General features: G+C 39.1%; 1 protein-coding gene across 1 annotated transcript in view; it reads right to left on the reverse strand.

The window, feature by feature from the left end:
* Positions 1–565: 565 nt before the first annotated feature.
* MSD1 (manganese superoxide dismutase 1) overlaps positions 566–21,132 on the reverse strand; it is a 205,584-nt gene continuing 185,017 nt past the window's right edge. Inside the window, exon 6 of the mRNA XM_089453074.1 lies at positions 566–947. Coding sequence (XP_089309200.1) covers positions 852–947 — 96 coding nt within the window. The 3' untranslated portion in view covers positions 566–851. The remainder of the gene's footprint in view (positions 948–21,132) is intronic.

The raw sequence follows: 21,132 nt of genomic DNA on the forward strand, positions 1-21,132 counted from the left end.
GCTATGCTTATCAAGACATATAAGATGTTGGATCTTGTTTCCATTCTTTTAATCTTAGACACACAGAGCAAGTACTGAATATCTTCCCCCACCTAGACTGTAGAGCACTGAGAGTGGCAAAAACATTAACTGCATTAATTCATAATCGTATCAAAGGATGAGATGGGAGGCTCCCAGCAAAAACAGTTTAATTCATACATTGGAAAGGGCATAACGCTTCTAATTAGCTTCAGTAATAGGAATAGTTAACCACGGCATGAGCAGTTCAATGTAATTAAGTGCATCTGAATCTGAACCTGCACCACTGATTCTAATACTCTGTATTAAATTTAGATTGTTTTTAAACTTATAAAATTGATCTCAACTTGTGCAGTGCAGAGGTATAGTTTTGATCGAAGTCCAAGGAATAGCACCACAAAAGCCATAATACCATTCTATAACTATAAAAATACTGTTTTAGTAAGGAATACGTGTGGCAAGCTTGCTAGACTGGACTGACATCTTCAACAGAGTTTTAAACCTACATTAATATTTAACATAGAAATAGTATAAGCTATACTCGATGTTTAAGTAATAAAAACTAAAATTATATTCTGGAAAAGCACAAACAAGGCTTTAAGATTGTTTACAATGACATTCTATTTTTATTTATGATGTCAAAGTTGAGACGGAACGAATGTTCAAATTTATTTCCAATACAGATAAAATCAAAGGTGTCAACAACCAAGGAGCATATAGAGTTGTGTAGATAGCAGACGAGAACCTTTCAACCAAGTTTCAGCCTTTGAATAAAGAAATGGCATGTGAAAATAAGATAAACAAAGACCATGAATCTGGTCAACATATTCTATTCATGGATTGATTTCCTTCTCAAAGATTTCCTCTGCATACTTCCAATTGATGACTTTCCAGATGTTCTTCAGATAATCTGGTCGGACATTTTTATACTGGATCACAAGCATCACATTAAACTGTCAATGAGATGTTTAAGAAGACAACAACAACAAACAGGAAACTTTTAAAAAGCATATGTGAAGAAACGAATAGTCCATAAACATGTGATATGATATAACTAAATAAGACAAAATCCAACAAATGCAAGCACACCAGAAGGAACATATGAAGGCAGACATTCTATTCATCAGAGACAAGATAAGATATGACATTTTATTAATCTCCAAGAAAAGACCACATAAGTAGGTCGGGACTGCTGAGCATAGTACTGCTGATATAATGTGTGAGTGCAAAAGCAGCCACTCAATAAAGCAAGATGCATAATGTAAAGTACTGATCAAAGCTAAAACCTCAAGATTGAACTCTCAGTGGAGAGCAGATCCGGAAGAAAAACAAAGAAGGGGAGCATATCCAAAATCCTGGGAGCAAATAACGTAAGCTGCTAGAGCGTAGACCCCCTAGCATCCGAGGCTGAATGGATGAAAAGTTAAAACTTTGTATGGAAAGGCTGTCTGGAGGACCAGGAAGAACCACTGGACTGCACAATGCAGTGCTGCCTAGAAGAAACACCCTGCCACTAAAGCCTGAAGGACTGCAATAACTGCCAGTGACACAAGTCTCTAGGAAGTAGGGATGGCCACTCGCCGCCTCATTGAGCTGGGATCAGAAATAATGCCTCTATCAGTTTGTCAGTCGCCCCCTTTCTCAAAGGCATATAGAATCTATGTACCTGGTCAAAGAGATGTGGAAGTAAGTTGAGATGTTACATTTGATAAAGACACTGCCCTTGGGAAAGTCAAAGATCTCCCTATCCCAAGGAAGGATGATGATGATACTGCTAAATCACAAGAAGAACCTTTGATGGATGACACTATGCCTGATTTAATGGCTTGATGGATCCTATTGATCCACCTCCTGGTGATCCCTCTGCCTCAAGAAAAAGGCCACTATGGCTCAAAGATACTCTCGAAGATGTTGAAAGGCATACTGCTCCAAGAGGGACATTTCGCGAAAGTAAGAAGCCTAACAAGTATCAAGGGTACTTGGCTGCCATGAGTACTATTGTTCAAGTTGAACCTTGCACATTCGAAGAAGTCGTAAAGCACCAAGTATGGAAAGATGTGATGAATGAGGAATATGAATCGATCATGAAGAATGATGTCTGGGACATGGTGCCTAGACCTAAGGACAAGTCCATGGTCACCTCAAAATGGCTTTACAAAATTAAACATGGAGTTGATGGAAGTGCTAAAAAATATAAGGCTGGGTTCATAGCTCGTGGCTTCTCTCAAAAGGAAGGAGTGAACTATGACGAAATATTTGCACCACTTGCTCGATATATCACTATCCCCTCTATTATTGTTCTCGCTGCCAATCAAGGATGAAGCCTACATCAAATGGACGTCAAGACCGCTTTCTTGCATGGCTCACTTAAGGAGCAAGTCTACTTGGAACAACCTCAGGGGTTTGATGTACAAGTTAGAAGGACACATGTTTGTCGGCTAAAGAAAGCCCTTTATGGGTTGAAGCAAGCCCTTAGGGCTTGGTACAAAAGGAGCACTTGAAGATCATCGAGGAAGCAACATCATCAAGGCATCAAGTTGAAGATATCATCATCTAAGAGCATCTTCACTTGACAAGTAAGTATCTTTATATCTATGTCTGAATATGTTGAGAAATCCAAGGAGGTCGCAAGTTGATTGATTTCTCTTATTATGGCATTATCTTGTGATGGTTTATTATTATTATTCTTTCATTCAATTTATCTTTTCATTATCATCAAGACTAATGCCAATCAACAATAGAGAGGACACAAAGTAGGCATGCAGCCAGGGCAAAACCCCACCCTAGGAGAAAACCCGGTCAAGAATTCTTCCTTCAGTAGATTCAAAACAAGACGAGATAACCAAGACCCTCACAACCTAGACTAGAGACTCCCTCCATCAAGTCATCCTTGTTTGTTCTTCTTCAGTTTGTCATCCATGTCACTCTGTGAGCACCAAGTCCTTATCCTTGTGATAGTACTAAATTCTTATCACTATGATAGCAACGAAACCATCTCACTGTGATAGCACCTTGTCACTGTGGTAGCACCGAAACCATCTCTGCAATTTATAACGAAGTTCCATCTTCATTGTAATGTGAATTCACCAAAATTATATGAACCCATTCTCTGAAAAATGATCCAAACTATCTCTCTGTAATCACCGAACTTGTCTCTGAGATCATCGAAGTTTTGTCCCTGAGATCACCGAGATTCTTCTCTGAGATCCCTGAAATCTACTCTGAAATCCGAGCTCTTGTTTCGTGCTTGAGGTGAAGTCCTTAGGCTTGTATATATAGTTGTTTGTCCATCATATATAAGCTGAAATAAGATCATGAAGAGAAGTGTCTTTATAAGGTTAGGCCGACATGAGTTCATTGAGGGGAGTCGACTTGATGGTGATTCTTTTTGAGGCTGACAGCAAGGAGGCTTTGATGGAGGAGTCAAACAAGAATTGACTTTGACTTGAATAAATAATCCTAGAGCCTACAATGGAGGCTTGACCTAAGACAACTGACCCAAGCATGAAACCCATGCTTTAACAAGTCAATTCAATTAATAATAAAATTATTTTTTCTTTCTTTTGACAAATATATTACATTTTGACTCAAGTACAATTATGAAGACCGAACCTAGTTACATTCTTCAACACTCCCTCTTAACTAGGGAGGTATTCATATTTACATATAACCATAGACGTACATGGAAGATCTCGAAACACATAATCTATGGAGAAGTTTAGGCACTGCAATGCCATGGATTAGATCCCTGACCAGGGCAATCTAACCAAAGTCTCTCAACAATTTAGGCACCACAATGCCACAGACTAGATCCCTGACCACGGCAATCTATCTGAGTGGGACTAAGATCAACTCAAGCTTTCAACCTCTCTAGGTACCATCAGGCTTACTTGTTAACCATCAACCCAGGGATCTAGGTGTGTGTCTGAAGTCAGAGCTCTATGATCAACACCACCCTCCCAACTTCGAGACCTAGACATCAACACAAAGTGTCGGCCAGACGTCCTCCAAAGCCATGCTTCACTCACAAAGCCTCAACACTCCTTGATCCAGCAGATCAAGGACAACAAATCTCTCCCGATCAAATTGATCGGTAACAAGCATGCTATCAAAAACTTTGAGAGATTTACTTATACAAACACAACCCCAATCAGTGGTACACTTTCAAATGTACATAATTAAATACAAACCTTTGGTGTCTTCCGGACAACTAGATGTTGCATTTCAATTTAACATAGTAGGATTATTAATCAAATCTTTGATAGAAGATTCCTCAATCACACACTTTCCTTTCCTACTTCACATGCAACAACATATCCTTCAAAATGCATTCTCCAATCAAAACTATGTTATGCCCTCCCTCTCAACCAGGGAGATTCTTCTATCCAGGATCCCTCTTAATCTCAGGGAGATCTCTTCTATCCAAGCTCCCTCTTAAACCAGGGAGATCAAATTCTTCTTATTGGAGAATCATTCATGGCTTCCATCCTTCTTATCAGAGTCATTCATATATCATGCTTATCACATCAATTTTACTTACGATCATCTTCACCATCTTGAAGATGATGTACTTGCACAATTTAGATAGCAAGTACAACCAGAACTATAGAAGCATGTGTTAGAGAATCTAGGGAAAAGTAGTGTTGTCATGATTCTCCGTGACTTGATAACAATTTGTGAAGTATTTTTTACCTTTTCTAGTTAGCTTATACTTCTTCGTCTTATTAGTGCATATGTGTGTGTTTCATCAAATTGCTACCAAAACAAAATAACAAGAACACAAAATTTGGCTCTCTGGGAGGGACAAACCCTCTCCACTCTTGAGAGGAAAACTCTTTGTAAGATTTCTCTTATTGAAGCTTCTTATTTGAACAATTGCCAAACCCTAGACCCTTGACTAGGATATTCTCCAAGCATAAGACAAATCCTTCCTCCTTCTGCATTGTCACTTCCGTCACATCTTCCGGCACTTCTTCCACCACTGTGTCTTCCAGTACTTTTGTCTTCTAGGTTAGGAAACCCCAGAATATTAGGGCTTCTTTACTTCTTTATAGATAGAGGCTTCTTCGCTTTTCTTTGGATACTTTGTAGGCCTAGGTATACATCTGAATGAGGATATTCATGCTGCTGCCTTAAACTGCTACCAAACCCTTCCTGCACCTCGCACGTGTGACTGTTTCTAGCCCTAGAAACAATCCTATCTTCCTCAGTTTTGTCTCTCCTTCCTTTGTTTGTGAGGTTACCTTCAACACTGGAGTAGGAGGCCTTTGTAGGCATAGTTACTAGCCCAAACCCTAAAGAATATATTACTGCAACTTCACTGATGATCTGGTTGCGGACTTATCCCTTATTCCTTTGCACGTATGACTGTCACAACTTCCGAAATGACCTCCTTCTTCGTTGTTTTGTCTCCTTGACTTTGTTGTCCTTGTCACCCTTTTTTTGCCCTTATCTTCATCATTTTTACCCTTCTAGTGTATGCAGATTTCAGATTTAGATTAATGTCCTTTTGAGGAGTGGACATCCTCTATAAATAGAGGTTTGTCCCTCCTTTTCCAACCAACATGACTGTCCTTGAAGCCGACTTACAATTTTTCTCTATAATTCAATTTTACCCATCGTTTTGTTGCTTGTAGACTTTGTTGATGTTAGGACAAGATTTGACCATGCTTGGACGTGTTCCCTTGACCTTGTATGAGGTCATACATGATGTAACATGCCCTCAAAGGGTCTTATCATTATTGCATTTTGACTTTGACTCTCTGGAAGCACTTCAAAATGTCATTGACCTATTTTCAATGAGCAAGAAACTCATTGACAAATAATACAAAAAATAATCTCTTTTCTTGAATAAGTACAAATATCAAAACTACATATATGAAGACTGGACCTAGTTACATTTTCTCCAACGCTCCCTCTCAACTAGAGAGGTATTCTTACAATATTACAAGGTGTTTGGCAATTTTCAATCTTGAAGAATCCACATAAGAGAAATCAGATTAGCAATCCATCTGTTATAGCATCATATTCATGGGCATTGCGATAGTGCAAGGCCTTGACTAACAGCGCCATCTCTTTGCGAGACCATGAGCCACGATGCTGGTGAGACCAATTATTTATAGACACCTTCATCATTGTCTCTCAAGGTACATACCCACCCGGGTGTTCATAAGTATGACCTTCTAGGACTATTCTTATGTTGGGTTTCCAACCCTCAAAGAATATCGGTCCTCTTGCCTACTCTTGTCTTGGATGCCCTACACATCCTCAAAGAGTATCGGATACCAAATGATTACCTAATCCTCCCATTCTTTCTTCCCAAGTGAAGAAAAGAATGTTGTGTCTAGCTTGTGTCTACATTTCCATTCATGGCCTTCATCTAGACCTACGACTGTTAGTCCTGGTCTAGTGCATGACCCATGAAATAGAAAACACAATTGTCACTCCTTTGTAATCAGGGGTGATCCAAAAACTCCCTCTTGATCAGGGACCTGTTAGAGCTCGCTCTTAACTGGGGACTCTTTCCTTCATTAGTAGCTTCTTCTTCGTGGGTCCTTCAGTTGCTTGATCTTCTTCCTTTCTTGATGTCATGAAGTCTTCGATCGAACTTCTTCTTGGTAGGGCACCATCCATCGATCACTTTCCTTCTTGGTTTGTCATGTCATTGCTTCGTGGAAAGTGACTATCAGGTTTGTCATCTTGGCTACTCCTTTGTCATCTTGTCCATGCTTCGGAATACTCTCCTCATGGATGCTTCATAGTACTTGCTAGGTTACATGCTTTGACCTAGTAGCCCATTATGACTTTATTCTGATATTGCTTCAACATTGCTTTTTCTGTTGTTGGATGGCTTTTTCATCACAACATCTCTGTGGAGTAGAATCAGTTATCTGCACCTTTTGTATCTCCAAGGCCTTCAAAGGTGTCAAGGGTCCTTTCTTCTTTTATCAAAGTTGTCCTACCTTCTTTCGGGAGATGTCTTATCAAGGCATTTTGTCAGATAGTGATCTTTGGTGATCATGGTGTTCTTCACATGCTTGATCTCTTTCTTCATTTGCTTCTCCTCAGATATATAGTTCAACCATCTAATGCTTCTTGTGACAGCATTCCTTCATTGCTTGCTTTCTAGACTTGTCAGCATTTCTTCTTGCTTCTTAGTAAGCAATCTTATGCTCCTTATGTAAGCATATTCTTTTGTTGACCTTCATCGCATTGTGGTACATGCCTTCAGGCATGTTCTTGGTGAAAGACATTCTTTCATGGTTGATCATGTTATAGAACTATACCCATGACTCAATAATATACAAATGATAACATAGCTTAAACTTTGATGCATGCATACCTCATCTTGATTCTCCTTTGATCATCCTTTGGCGTGGCCCTTCTTGCTTCATCTTAGCTTGTCTGCATATCATCCTTTTCTTGAATCCCATGAATGAGATTCCCAATGAGACATTTGTTTGGTCCATGAACCTTCTTTTGAAGATTCTATCATAGGATCTTAAAGATCCTTACCTTACAAATCTTTCCTTTCTTTTTGATGATGTAGGCTTTCCAAGATTCTTATCATGATCAATTTTCTTTCATCATATATGAGGTCCTATACTAGGTATGCTTCTGCTACATGAATATCTTGAGCTATATCTACCATGCTCCTATATTCTAGAAGATATTTTTACTTATGCATTTTTGTTCTTATCATAAATGCTATATCTACATGAGTATCTAGAACCCTATGTACATCATGTTGCTAGATTCTAGAGGATGTTTCTAGCCATGCAATTTAATTTATTCCTACATGCTCCTATATTCTACTCAAAACTTTGAAAGAAGTCTAGAGGTAAAGAGTTTGACCTAGTCATAGTAGAGATCTGGAGGATCTTCCTTCTTTTGCTTCTTTCCTTCTTCTTTCATCTCTTGAGTTATGCGAGCTCCTTCCCTCTTCCTTTTGTTATTGTTGTCCTCCTTAAGCTTAGGACAATTCTTTTTGTAGTGTCCATATTCTTGGCATCCAAGACATTGGATCTTCGACATGTCTTTGTTGTTTGTTCTTGGTGGACCAAACTTGCCAAATTTACCCTTTCTCTTGGCCATGGTGGCAAATAATTGCTCCTTTGATCCCATGTCTTCTTTTGCCTTAAGTCTGGTTTCCTTTGTTCTGCATAGAGACCACATTTCACTGAGAGTGGTTGCTTCCTTCTTGGCATAAATGCTAGATGTGAAGTTTCCCCACTCCTCAGGTAGAGCATTGAGTACAATAGTTGTCATCTCTCTGTCAGACATGACTTCCCCAAGCTCTTGAAGTTGATCTCTTATTTCAAATATTTTCATGAAGTAGGGAGCTTTTCCTTCCTTTGTTATCTTCATCTTGTATAATTCATTCCTCAAGGATATTAGTTCTCCGGTTGTGGCTACCGAGAATAGCTCTACTAGCTTATCATAAATTTCTTTCGATGTCTCAAACTTAGAGACATAGGGAATGAGAGAGTTTTTGATTGATTCTATCAAAATCCTTTGAGCTCTTGTCTCATCCTTATTGTACTTGGCTAAGGCTTGAGTCTGCTCCTTAGCAAGGATAGCGATATTCCCTTTGACAAGTTTTAGGAGTTCATTCTCCTTGAGAAGTAGATCAGTCCTCCTCTTCCATGCAAGAAAGTTATTGGTCCTTACCAATTTATTGTGTTCCTTGCAAAAAGACATTGATGTATATTCAGAAGGGGAAATGTACTTAGTAGATTTTGAGATGTAACGGAATTGCTTCATCCTTGAAGGCTTGGTGGCTTGTCTTCCATAGATATTGATGCTCTTCAAGTTGCCTTCTTGCTTGATGATGAGATTTGCTTGTAGCTTGCTCCAATCTACTCTTCTTTGTAGGTGCCTTAATGTAAGGCTCTTCTTCTAGGTTTGAAGACCTCCTTGGTGAATGATGGATTGTAGACCCTTCTTTACCTTAAAGTGATTGAGACTTCTAGGCTTGATGCTTTGTAGATGCTTCTCCTTGATGAGTGTTCTTGAGTTGCCCTTTCCTTGATGTGTTACCTTACTAGGGCAAAGAAGTGTTGTGATGATTCTCTACGACTTGATAACAATTTGTGAAGTCTTTTTGCTTTTTCTAGTTAGCTTATACTTCTTTTTCTTATTATTAGTGCATATGTGTGTGCTTCATCAAAAACAAAATAACAAGAACACAAAATTTGGCTCTCTGCCAGGGACAAACCCTCTCCACTCTTGAGAGGAAAACCCTTTGTAAGATTTCTCTTATTGAAGCTTCTTATTTGAACAACTGCCAAACCCTAGACCCTTGACTAGGACATCTTCCAAGCATAAGACAAACCCTTCCTCCTTCTGCACTGTCACTTCCCACACATCATTCGACACTTTGTATTCTAGTACTTCTGCCCTCTAGGTTAGGAAACCCTAGAATATTAGGGCTTCTTTACTTCTTTATAGATAGAGGTTTCTTCGCTTTTCTTTGGATACCTTGTAGGCCTAGGTATACCTCTAAATGAGGATATTCATGTTGTTGCCTTAAACTGTTGCCAAACCCTTCTTGCACCTCGCACGTGTGATTGTTTCGAGCCCTAGAAACAATCCTATCTTCCTCGATTTTGTCTCTCCTTCCTTCGTTTGTGAGGTTACCTTCAATGCTGGAGTAGGAGGCCTTTGTAGGCCTATTTACTAGCCCAAACCCTAAAGAATATATTACTGCAACTTCATTGTTGATCTGGCCGCAGACTTATCCCTTATTCCTTCGCATGTGTGACTGTCATAGCTTTAGAAATGACCTCCTTCCTCCTTCTTCGTTGTTTTGTCTCCTTGACTTCTTTGTCCTTGTTACCCTTTTTCTGCCCTTATCTTCGTCCTTTTCACCCTTCTAGTGTATGCAGATTTCAAAGTTAGATTGATTTCCTTTTGAGGAGTGGACAACCTCTATAAATAGAGGTTTGTCCCTCCTTTTCAAGCCGACATGATTGTCCTTGAAGCCGACTTACAGTTTTGCTCTATAATTCAATTTTACCCATCGTTTTGCTGCTTGTAGACTTCATTGTTGCGAGGAGAGGATTTGACCATGCTTGGAGGTGTTCCCTTGACCTTGTATGAGGTCATACATGATGTAACATGCCCTCAAAGGGTCTTATCATAATTACATTTTGACTTTGACTCTCTAGAGGCACTTCAAAATGTGCTTGACCTATTTTCAATAAGCAAGAAACTCATTGACAAATAATACAAAAAACAATTTCTCTTTTCTTGAATAAGTACAAATATAAAAATTACATATATGAAGACCGAACCTAGTTACATTTTCTCCAACAACATGAAGTTAGTCATATCAAAATCACAGAAGCATTCAACTTTATATATATCAGATGCCCAAACTTACAAACAAGAGATACATACTCTTCAACATCTTGCTAGGGACTTTATCATAAACCCTAAACTACTTTATCATAACAACTTTCATTACATCTAGGGTTTCAATGTCTTTTCCAAAGGTACGACATACCCTACTACAACATATAGCAAACCCTAGAAACAATTCAAACAAATATAGATCTACAAAGTATCTAACAACTTTAAGAATTCATATGTTAGACATCCCTCTAGGGTTTCATCCAAACCCTAGATTTCATAAATAGAGGTTTGTCCCTCCTTTTCAAGCCGACATGATTGTCCTTGAAGCCGACTTATAGTTTTGCTCTATAATTCAATTTTACCCATCGTTTTGCTGCTTGTAGACTTCATTGCTGCGAGGAGAGGATTTGACCATGCTTGGAGGTGTTCCCTTGACCTTGTATGAGGTCATACATGATGTAACATGCCCTCAAAGGGTCTTATCATAATTACATTTTGACTTTGACTCTCTAGAGGCACTTCAAAATGTGCTTGACCTATTTTCAATAAGCAAGAAACTCATTGACAAATAATACAAAAAACAATTTCTCTTTTCTTGAATAAGTACAAATATAAAAATTACATATATGAAGACCGAACCTAGTTACATTTTCTCCAACAACATGAAGTTAGTCATATCAAAATCACAGAAGCATTCAACTTTATATATATCAGATGCCCAAACTTACAAACAAGAGATACATACTCTTCAACATCTTGCTAGGGACTTTATCATAAACCCTAAACTACTTTATCATAACAACTTTCATTACATCTAGGGTTTCAATGTCTTTTCCAAAGGTACGACATACCCTACTACAACATATAGCAAACCCTAGAAACAATTCAAACAAATATAGATCTACAAAGTATCTAACAACTTTAAGAATTCATATGTTAGACATCCCTCTAGGGTTTCATCCAAACCCTAGATTTCATACATGAGATTTAACAATCAAAACCAATCACAACTCAGTCAACAACATGACTAAATTCCACTAGGGTTTGTTGCAAACCCTAGATTTTCTTAATCAAACATCAATCACAACTAAAACTCAGATTTCCATAAACTTACACAAATCTCAAATCATCACACTACCATCATATATAAGAGATTTTACTTCTACTAAGGTTTAACTCCAAAACCCTAGAATCCACAAATACTATCATCCTAGAGAAACAAACTTCTAGTGCTTAGTTCCAAACCCTAGGATTCATGACCACCAACAAACAGGTCAACTCATACATCTAGGACATCATCATCATGCATAGGCATTTTATATCATGTGTTAGTCAAACCCAACTTCACAAATATCAGTAAGAGTTAGACATATAACAAACTTTATTAGAATAGGGTTTGATCGAACAAAGACACACATCCCAAGGAAATCATTTCTAAGGCATTATAAAGGTCTTGCTTACACATTCCACCAAACCCTAATGAGCTAGGGTTTCAATATAAGAACATAGAAAACCCTAAATTACCAATACTTCAAAGGTTCAGGATTTTAGACATTATCATTCAACCCTAACAAGTTAGGGTTTCCATAATCATACAAAAACCCCAAACAAGACATCATCAAAGCATCAGCCAGTTATTTTAGACTTCTTCAAAACATCAGACATTTTCTTTCAATAACCCTAAGCAAATTAGGGTTACACAGATTATCATTAGGATACCCTTAAGTTAGGGTTTTCAAGAGAACCTTTCTAGGGCTCTATGAGAACAATTAAGGATGTAAGGAGGGTAGATTTACCTAATGATGAATCACCCAATCAAGAATCTTTAAAATTCAAGGAAGCTAGACAAAAGGATGTTAATAATACAAATTTCAAAATAAGATGAATGTACTTTTTATATTAAGAGAATTTTATAAGATGTATAGTCTAAGACATACCTGGAGATGTTCCTTGAAAAACCTTGTAAGGATTTCTTGAAGTGTTCTTTTTTGTATTAAGCCATGATATTTTATACCTGTAATACATACTTTCAAGCAAAACATGTGATACCAAGAACATGATCAATTTCTCAAGTTAGATCTTCTACGTAACTATGGAGGATGGAATCCTATGATATTGAAGCTCAAGGTATTCCTTCAATCAATATTAGGACTTTTACTTGACATCCTAGATTACTTGTGAACCCTAGAAGATAAGGATTAAGGTTCTAATATGATATTTTCGTATATTATCTAGCGATTACAATCTTTACCCTAGACTAGCTATAAACAAGGATTGTATGAACCATTTAAGATTAGATATATTGAAAATCTAAAAGCTTGAGAGCTTACGTACCTTGTGTTTACTGTGACGACAGTGTAAAAAAGGTTTTATATTGTGACAACTTGAATATCTCGGTTTGAAGTTATGTAATTGAATAGACTTTCGAACTCCCTTTCTGAGATATAAAACTTGACTTCTGAGATATATGTAACTCTTTTCTAATTGCACTGAACTTGATTTCTGAGGTTGCAATGAACTTGTATCACTGATATTGCATCGAGCTTCTTTTCTCTGTATTTGATCTCATACAGTGACTTTGCTCAAACTCTTCTTGCCAATAAAGTGATTTTCTTTTACCATAGCTCTGAAACCATGTCGAGAAATCCAAGGAGGTGCCAAGTTAATTGATTTTTCTTATTATGACATTAACTTGTGATGGTTTTTTATTATTATCCTGTCATTCAATTTATCTTTTCATTATCATCAAGATTATGCCAATCAACAATAGAAGAGGACACAAGATGTAGGCACGCAGCCAGGGCAAAACCCCTCTAGGGGAAAACTCGGTCAAGAAGTCTTCCTTCAATAGATTCAAAATAAGACGAGATAACCAAGACCCTCACAACCTAGACTAGAGACTCCCTCCATCAAGTCATCCTTGTTTGATCTTCTCTAGTTTTTCATCCATGTCACTGTGTGAGCACCGAGTCCTTATCATTGTGATAGTACTGAATTCTTATCACTGTGATAGCAACAAAACTATCTCACTGTGATAGCGCCTCGTCATTGTGGTAGCACTGAAACCACCTCTGCAATTTATAGTGAAGTTCCATCTTCATTGTTGATCTGAAAATGGGGCACTAAAGGCTTCTTGTCAAGCTTACAAGAACCTCTCCCATTCCAAAGCTTATATATTTCCAAGACCTTATGATTAACCAATTGCGGAATTAAAAAGTGCTTGAAAATAGGTGTATGCTTGTGTTTGTCTTTCACTATTTATGGGCTTTAAGTTCATTTTCTTATGCTGAAATAAAACTCATCATAGTAAACAATGCAGCAGATAAGCATCATACACATAATAGCATGATGCAGCAAATAAGCAAACCACATAGACAACAATATAACATGGATTTCACCCTGATACCTTGGGCTACGTCTCCTTGAGCTCTAATCAACTCGACTAGGGTTTTTGGGATTATGGCATAAATTCTTTAACAAGCTCCACGCTCAACTCCATTGGTTTACAGCTGAACCTATGGGCTTAGAATGTCATCTTACCCCTCTAGCTGTCCATACTCTGCAGACAGATCTAGGCTTCTCTGGACTAGACTCCTTCAATCAGCGCTCTGAGCTATCTTGCTCTAGCTTGCACCAACTCCCTCAGAATTCTCTCTTGTCTCTGGAATGCCTTCTTCTATGTTCAGCACACTCTTGGACACCAAGAACAGCTAGATCATTTGATCTCTTTGTTGTTCTGAAGCTTCATTACTACTCCATGGCTCTTAGAAGTCTTCAAGATTTTCTGAACTCCATCTCAATGGATTCAGCGGTCCCCTACAGTCACCTCGACTATTGGAACCTTGAGAATGAGTGTTGGCTCTATTCTCTGCTACGGCCTCCAACCTCTATCGGCCTCTGCTTCTGCTCTCGACACTAGCTATTGGCTCCACCTCTAGCTCTGGCTTCTCTGAATTCTCTGGTTTTCGCTCGACCTCAAGTGACTCCAAAACTCTCTCTGCGCTCTCTCTGCCATCTTCTGCAATTGTGCGCTCTGTGCATTTGTAACACGTCGGTTACAATCCTCCATCATGGAAAACCCAACTGTTCACCACAAGAATCCATTTACAATGGAAAGGAATCGTCGGCGTGGGGAAACCTGATCGTTTTTCCTTCCTCTGGCCGTGACAACCAAATAACGGAAATACACAGGAAAATGCCTCATGGAGCGTTTAATCGAACTTCAAATATTACTGAATCTCCCCTAAAAACCTATCGGGTCCGTCCAAATATCACTTATCGCAATCGCATAGCGAAATGGTCAAAAAACCCAATACACAAGAAATACAAAGAAATCTCGCATTCCCGGATTTCAAAACTTATTGAATCGGGTCTATAAACCCATCAGGCCCTTATCATCATATCGATATCGCAAGTCGCATGGTGCATTGGCCTTTGTATCGGGGATCCACCGATCTCCCGATCTCTGATCACCCCAATCGAATCTTGATCGTTGATCTACGCACTCGATCCAACAGTCCATGCGCAATCGCACATCGGCCCATCGCTTTATCACATGTCGCAATATCGTTGTCGCAACGGCCTGGGGTCTTCCCTTTGGTTATGTTGACCACCGATCCGCCGATCACCGATATCGCACCTCGCATATCGCATCAGTGGGGTCTATGCCTCTGCTCCTCCGATCGTTGATCGCCCTGATCGCCGATTCAATCGCATATCGCTCTGCCTGGGGTCCTGATATCGGGTGCAGCCTACCTCCGACCCGATATATCGGAGATCGCTGATCGGGGGTCCTTCCACCCTTGCATTAAGTCCTTCCCTTGGCTTTTTCCGATGCAATTTCTTCAATGAGCCTTTTAGGCCATTTTCATAAGAATTTTCCTCCTTTTTCAAAAGACAAAGGCAATCTTCTTTCTGCGATAACTTCATCATCCAATGTCCATTTTAGCCCATTCAAGTTGCAGTAGATTTAGAATGAGAATATCTATGCAATGGGACTATTTCCAAGAGCATCCTTGGACTTTGATTTTCCTCTGTGAGGAACACTTTAGACTTTGAAGTCTATCTTAGATCCATTTTGGATCACACCCTCCCACTAAAAGAACTTTTGGTCTCCAAAAGACTAATATATTGATCTGAACGGTAAATAAGAGTAACAACACCCTCTTCTTTCAACCTCCATAGACTTGTCTTGCATAGTGCCTCTGAACCAAAGCCTTTGACCACTTTCCTTCCTAGATGTGCTGGTCCTCCTGGGAAGAACTGTTTTCCTCCTTGACTTCATGCAGAACTCCTACTGAGAAAGTTACAGAAGGTAGTTTGAACTCCTCTTCCTTGATCATTGATCCAAGGTGGCTCAAACAAATGTGAAGTTACATCTGCTTCACAAAAATTTACATTTGTACTTGTTTGACATGCTATCAACAACAACTGTTAACAAAAACAAAAATACAGACAACAACTGGATGGCCTAAACTCCTGCTTCAACAAAAGAAACAGATTTTAACATCTTATGAACACCTCCATGTCTTTACATCTGCATACAAATGATGGACTAGATAACAAGCCCACAAAACATGCCTTTAAAACAAATGACCCTTCAAGTTAAGCATGTAGAAATGATCTCAATGATTCTTTTCAAAAGATAAAACACTTCGTCATTATCTCCATCTTGGAGACCCAATCAACTTTTCCCAAGTCAATATTGCATGCATGTTTAAAACAAAGCAATCAACCCTTCAAGTTAATTACACATACATGTTCAAATACAAGGAAATCATCAGCATCCCTATGTTCATGCATATCATGCTTATGCATGCATTTCATCCTTCAACTTTCGCTTAAGTACGTTGTACTTTCGAAGCTGAAATGAATATAATGTTGCAGCAATAAAGTGAGTCTCCTACTCAACTTTTCCATTTACCTTCTTGGTAAAGCCCTACAACTTGCATTCCATTAACAAAGAAATGCAAATAGATACTTCAATAGACATGCAATCTTAATTGGATAAGAACTCTAACCATTTCTTACCAATCCATTTCAAAGGTGCTTCCTTTGTCTGCACATCAGCATCAACATGTGAATCGTCCTGAAACACATCAATCATGGAATCTTCCTTTCCATTTCTACCATTTTCTCTTTCCACCTTCTTCAACTTTTGTGGAAGAATTGTTGGATTAAGAGTCCAACACTTTTCAGCAATGTGTCCTTGCTTATGGTAGTAGGTGCAACACATGACAGCATGATTTGCCTTGTCCAATGGACTTTTGGCTTCTTGCTTTCTTTCCTTCAAAAGTCTCATGTATGTGGCCATTCTCTTCCAACATCTAGAAACATTATGGTTATCCAAACCACAAAAGGAACATGCAATTCTTTTCCAATGCTTATATGGAGATTTATCATGTTGAACATAATCAAAAGGAATATGATTAGAACCAGATTTATACCTTTCTTTTTCACCTTTATTGCCTTCATGAGGAGGTGAACTGAATGAAGAAGTAGCTCCCTTTGGGACACCATCAACCTCTTCAATGGTTTCAGAGTTTCCACAACTCTCTGGTTCAAGTGTATGCTGATGCACACCTCCTTTTTGCAAGGTATGCTTCACACCATTGCATTCCCCAAGAATACAATCTTCACACTCTTGTGGTAGAAAACCTGAAATGAAACTCCTTCTTGGAACTGCTTCAATGGCCTTCATGGCAGCTTTGGAACTTTCTCCATAACACTGTCCATAGCCAAAACCCAAATACTTAGGCCTTTCCTCAACCATTATTGGCTCAACAATACCCTGTGCATGTTTAACCAAGCCTTTTCCTTCATAGCCCATCTTGGACATTAACTTGGAACCTATGCCTCTAGTATGTTTTTCAAAAGAACTAATATAAGCATTCTTAGAAGAATTTGAAGACAAACAGGAATCGTTTACCTCTTCTTCAAGTTGATACTTGACTAAGGCTTCTTTGGCAACAAAGAGCTGTGTCTCCAACTCATGCATCATTTTCAGGTTCATATTTGCAATATGAAGTTGCCTCTCCATTCCCTGCAATTTGTCAGAAAGCAACCGCTTCTCTTCCTTCATGGAATTCAACTGCTCTCTAAGTATGATGCTCCTCCTTCCATCCTCATACATTTATCTCACCATATCCATCATGGTGAACAAGTCTTGCTTCATCTCTTCATCAAAGACTCTTGTGAAGAGAGAAGAATTTGAGGACTCACTTGTAGAAGTTGTCATTATCAAAATGAACAAAAGAACTTCAAACAAGATTAACAAAGAGCTTATTCAAGCAACCTTTTGCAACAAACCTCTTGTGCTTCAAGGATTGCTTTGAGGTCCTTTGGGATAAGAAGAATGCCTTCAGCCCTTCTTCCTTCTTGTCCTCTCTTAGACTTAGTTAACAGCAGCTTTCCCTGAACCTTTGCAAACTCAAACAACAGTCAGTTTACAAACAATCAAACAATCAATCCTCGACTGTTTGAACACCTTTCAAGTCAAACAAGCATATACTGGTACCACTTGCATCATGATGCAATCTGCTCTGGTATAACCAGCTCTAATATAACCTTCTTGAAGGTGGGGTTAATCAACCTTATGCTCTGATACCACCTGATCTGAAAATGGGGCACTAAAGGCTTCTTGTCAAGCTTACAAGAACCTCTCCCACTCCAAAGCTTATATATTTCCAAGACCTTATGATTAACCAATTGCGGAATTAAAAAGTGCTTGAAAATAGGTATATGCTTGTGTTTGTCTTTGACTGTTTATGGGCTTTAAGTTCATTTTCTTATGCTGAAATAAAACTCATCATAGTAAACAATGCAGCAGATAAGCATCATACACATAATAGCAAAATGTAGCAAATAAGCAAACCACATAGACATCAATATAATATGGAGTTCACCCTGATATCTTGGACTACGTCTCCTTGAGCTCTAATCAACTCGACTACGCTCTTTGGGATTATGGCATAAATTCTTTTGCAAGCTCCACGCTCAACTCCATTGGTTTACAACTGAACCTATGGGCTTAGAATGCCATCTTACCCCTCTGGTTGTCCATACTCTGCAAACAGATCTAGGTTTCTCTGGACTAGACTCCTTCAATCAGTGCTTTGAGCTATCTTGCTCTAGCTTGCACCAACTCCCTCAGAATTCTCTCCTGTCTCTGGAATGCCTTCTTCTATCTTCAGCACACTCTTGGAGACCAGCAACAGTCGGATCATTTGATCTCTTTGTTGTTCTGAAGCTTCATTACTGCTCCATGGCTCTTAGAAGTCTTCAGGATTTTCTGAACTCCATCTCAATGGATTCAGCGATCCCCTACAGTCATCTCGACTATTGGAACCTTGAGAATGAGCACTGGCTCTATTCTCTGCAACGGCCTCCAATCTCTATCGGCCTCTGCTTCTGCTCTCGACTCTGGCTCTCGCTTTGGCTCTGGCTTTGGCTCTGGATCTGGCTTCTCTAAGTTCTTTGGTTTTTGCTCAACCTCCAAGCAACTCCAAAACTCTCTCTGCGCTCTCTCAGCCATCTTCTACAATTGTGCATTTGTAACACGTCGATTACAGTCCTCCATCATGGAAAACTCGACTGTTCACCACAAGAATCCATTTACAATGGAAAGGAATCGTCGACGTGGGGAAACCTAATCGTTTTGCCTTCCTCTGGCCGTGACAGCCAAATAACGGAAATACACAGGAAAACGCCTCATGGAGCGTTTAATCGGACTTCAAATATTATTGAATCGCCCCTAAAAACCTATCGGGTCCGTCCAAATATCGCTTATTGCAATCGCATAGCGAAATGGTCAAAAAACCCAATACACAGGAAATACAAAGAAATCCCACATTCCCGAATTTCAAAACTTATGGAATCGGGTCTATAAACCCATCAGGTCCGGCGCTTATCAGCATATCGCTATCGCAAGTTGCATGGTGCATTGGCCTTTGTATCGGGGATCCACCGATCTCCCGATCTCCAATCACCCCGATCGAATCCTGACCGTTGATCTGCGCACCCGATCCAACGGTCCACGCGCAATCGCACATCGGCCCATCGCTTTATCACATGTCGCAATATCATTGTCACAACGGCCCGAGGGTCTTCCCTTTGGTTATGCCAATGGTCGATCCACCGATATCGCACCTCGCATATCGCATCAGCAGGGTCTATGCCTCTGCTCCTCCGATCGCCGATTCAATCGCATATCGCTCTGCCTAGGGTCTCGATATCGGGTGCAGCCTACCTCCAACCCAATATATCGGAGATCGCTGATCCGGGGTCCTTCCGCCCTTGTGTTAAGTCCTTCCCTTGGCTTTTTCCGATGCGATTTCTTCAATGAGCCTTTTAGGCCATTTTCATAAGAATTTGCCTCCTTTTTCAAAGGACAAAGGTAATCTTCTTTTTGTGATAACTTCATCATCCAAAGTCCATTTTAGCCCATTCAAGTTGCAGTAGATTTAGAATGAGAATATCTATGCAATGGGACTATTTCCAAGAGCATCCTTGGACTTTCATTTTCCTCTGTGAGGAACACTTTAGACTTAGAACTCTATCTTAGATCCATTTTGGATCAATTGTACTCTGACTTCACCGAAATTATATGAACCCATTCTCTGAAAAATGATCCGAACTCTCTTTGTAATCATCGAACTTGTCTCTGAGATCACCAAAGTTTTGTCCCTGAGATCCCGAAATTTTCTTTGAGATCACTGAAATCTTCTCTGAAATCCGAGCTCTTGTTCCGTGCTTGATGTGAAGTCCTTAGGCTTGTATATATAGTTGTTTGTCCATCATAAATAAGTTGACATGAGTTCATGAAGAGAAGTGTCTTTATAAGGTTAGGCTGACATGAGTTCATTGAGGGAAGTCGACTTGATGGTGATTCTTTTTTAGGTCGACAGCAAGGAGACTTTGATGGAGGCATCAAACAAGAATTGACTTTGACTTGAATAAATAATCCTAGATCCTACAATGGAGACTTGACCTAAGACAATTGACCCAAGCATGAAACCCGTGCTTTAACAAGTCATTTCAATTAATAATAAAATTATTTTTTCTTTCTTTTGACAAATATATTACATTTTGACTCAAGTACAATTATGAAGACCGAACCTAGTTACATTCTTCAACAGAATCTACCATCAAAATGACTTCATTCAACAAGGAAAGCAACAAATTGGTTGGGTCATCAAATTTCCTTGCATGGAAGAAGAGAATAGATTTGATCCTCATAGAGAATGACGTTATTGAATATGTAAAGGACTCCATCATCCAACCATCTCAAGAGCAAGCTCAAGCGTTATTGAAGTATATGAAAGGGGAAATAAGGGCTCAAAGAATCCTAATAGAATCGATCAAGGATTCCCTCATCCCTTATGTAGGAAAGTTGGAGAAATCAAGGGATATCTACTAGAAATTGGTAGAATTGTTTTTTGTAAGCACTAAAAGAGAAGTCATATCATCGAGAACCGAATTGTACAAAATGAAGGTATCTAAGGATAAAGGGATAGCTTATACCTTGTGAGCATGTCACAAATAAGAGATTAACTACAAGAACTAGAAGAAATAATGTCTGATAAAGAAATGACCACTATTGTGCTCAAAGCACTACCTAATGAATGGGGCAACTTTGTATCAAGTATCTATGAAAAGAAGGAAGCCACTCCATTCAGTGAACTTTGGTCATTATGTAAGATTGAAGAAACTAGGTTGAAGGCAAAGAGCGATGTTGGATCAAATGAACAAGTTCAAGCA

This window comes from Pinus tabuliformis, chromosome X, assembly GCF_031772625.1.
Source record: "Pinus tabuliformis cultivar Carrire ecotype Pingquan chromosome X, CPIR1, whole genome shotgun sequence".
NCBI classification, from domain to species: Eukaryota; Viridiplantae; Streptophyta; class Pinopsida; order Pinales; family Pinaceae; genus Pinus; species Pinus tabuliformis.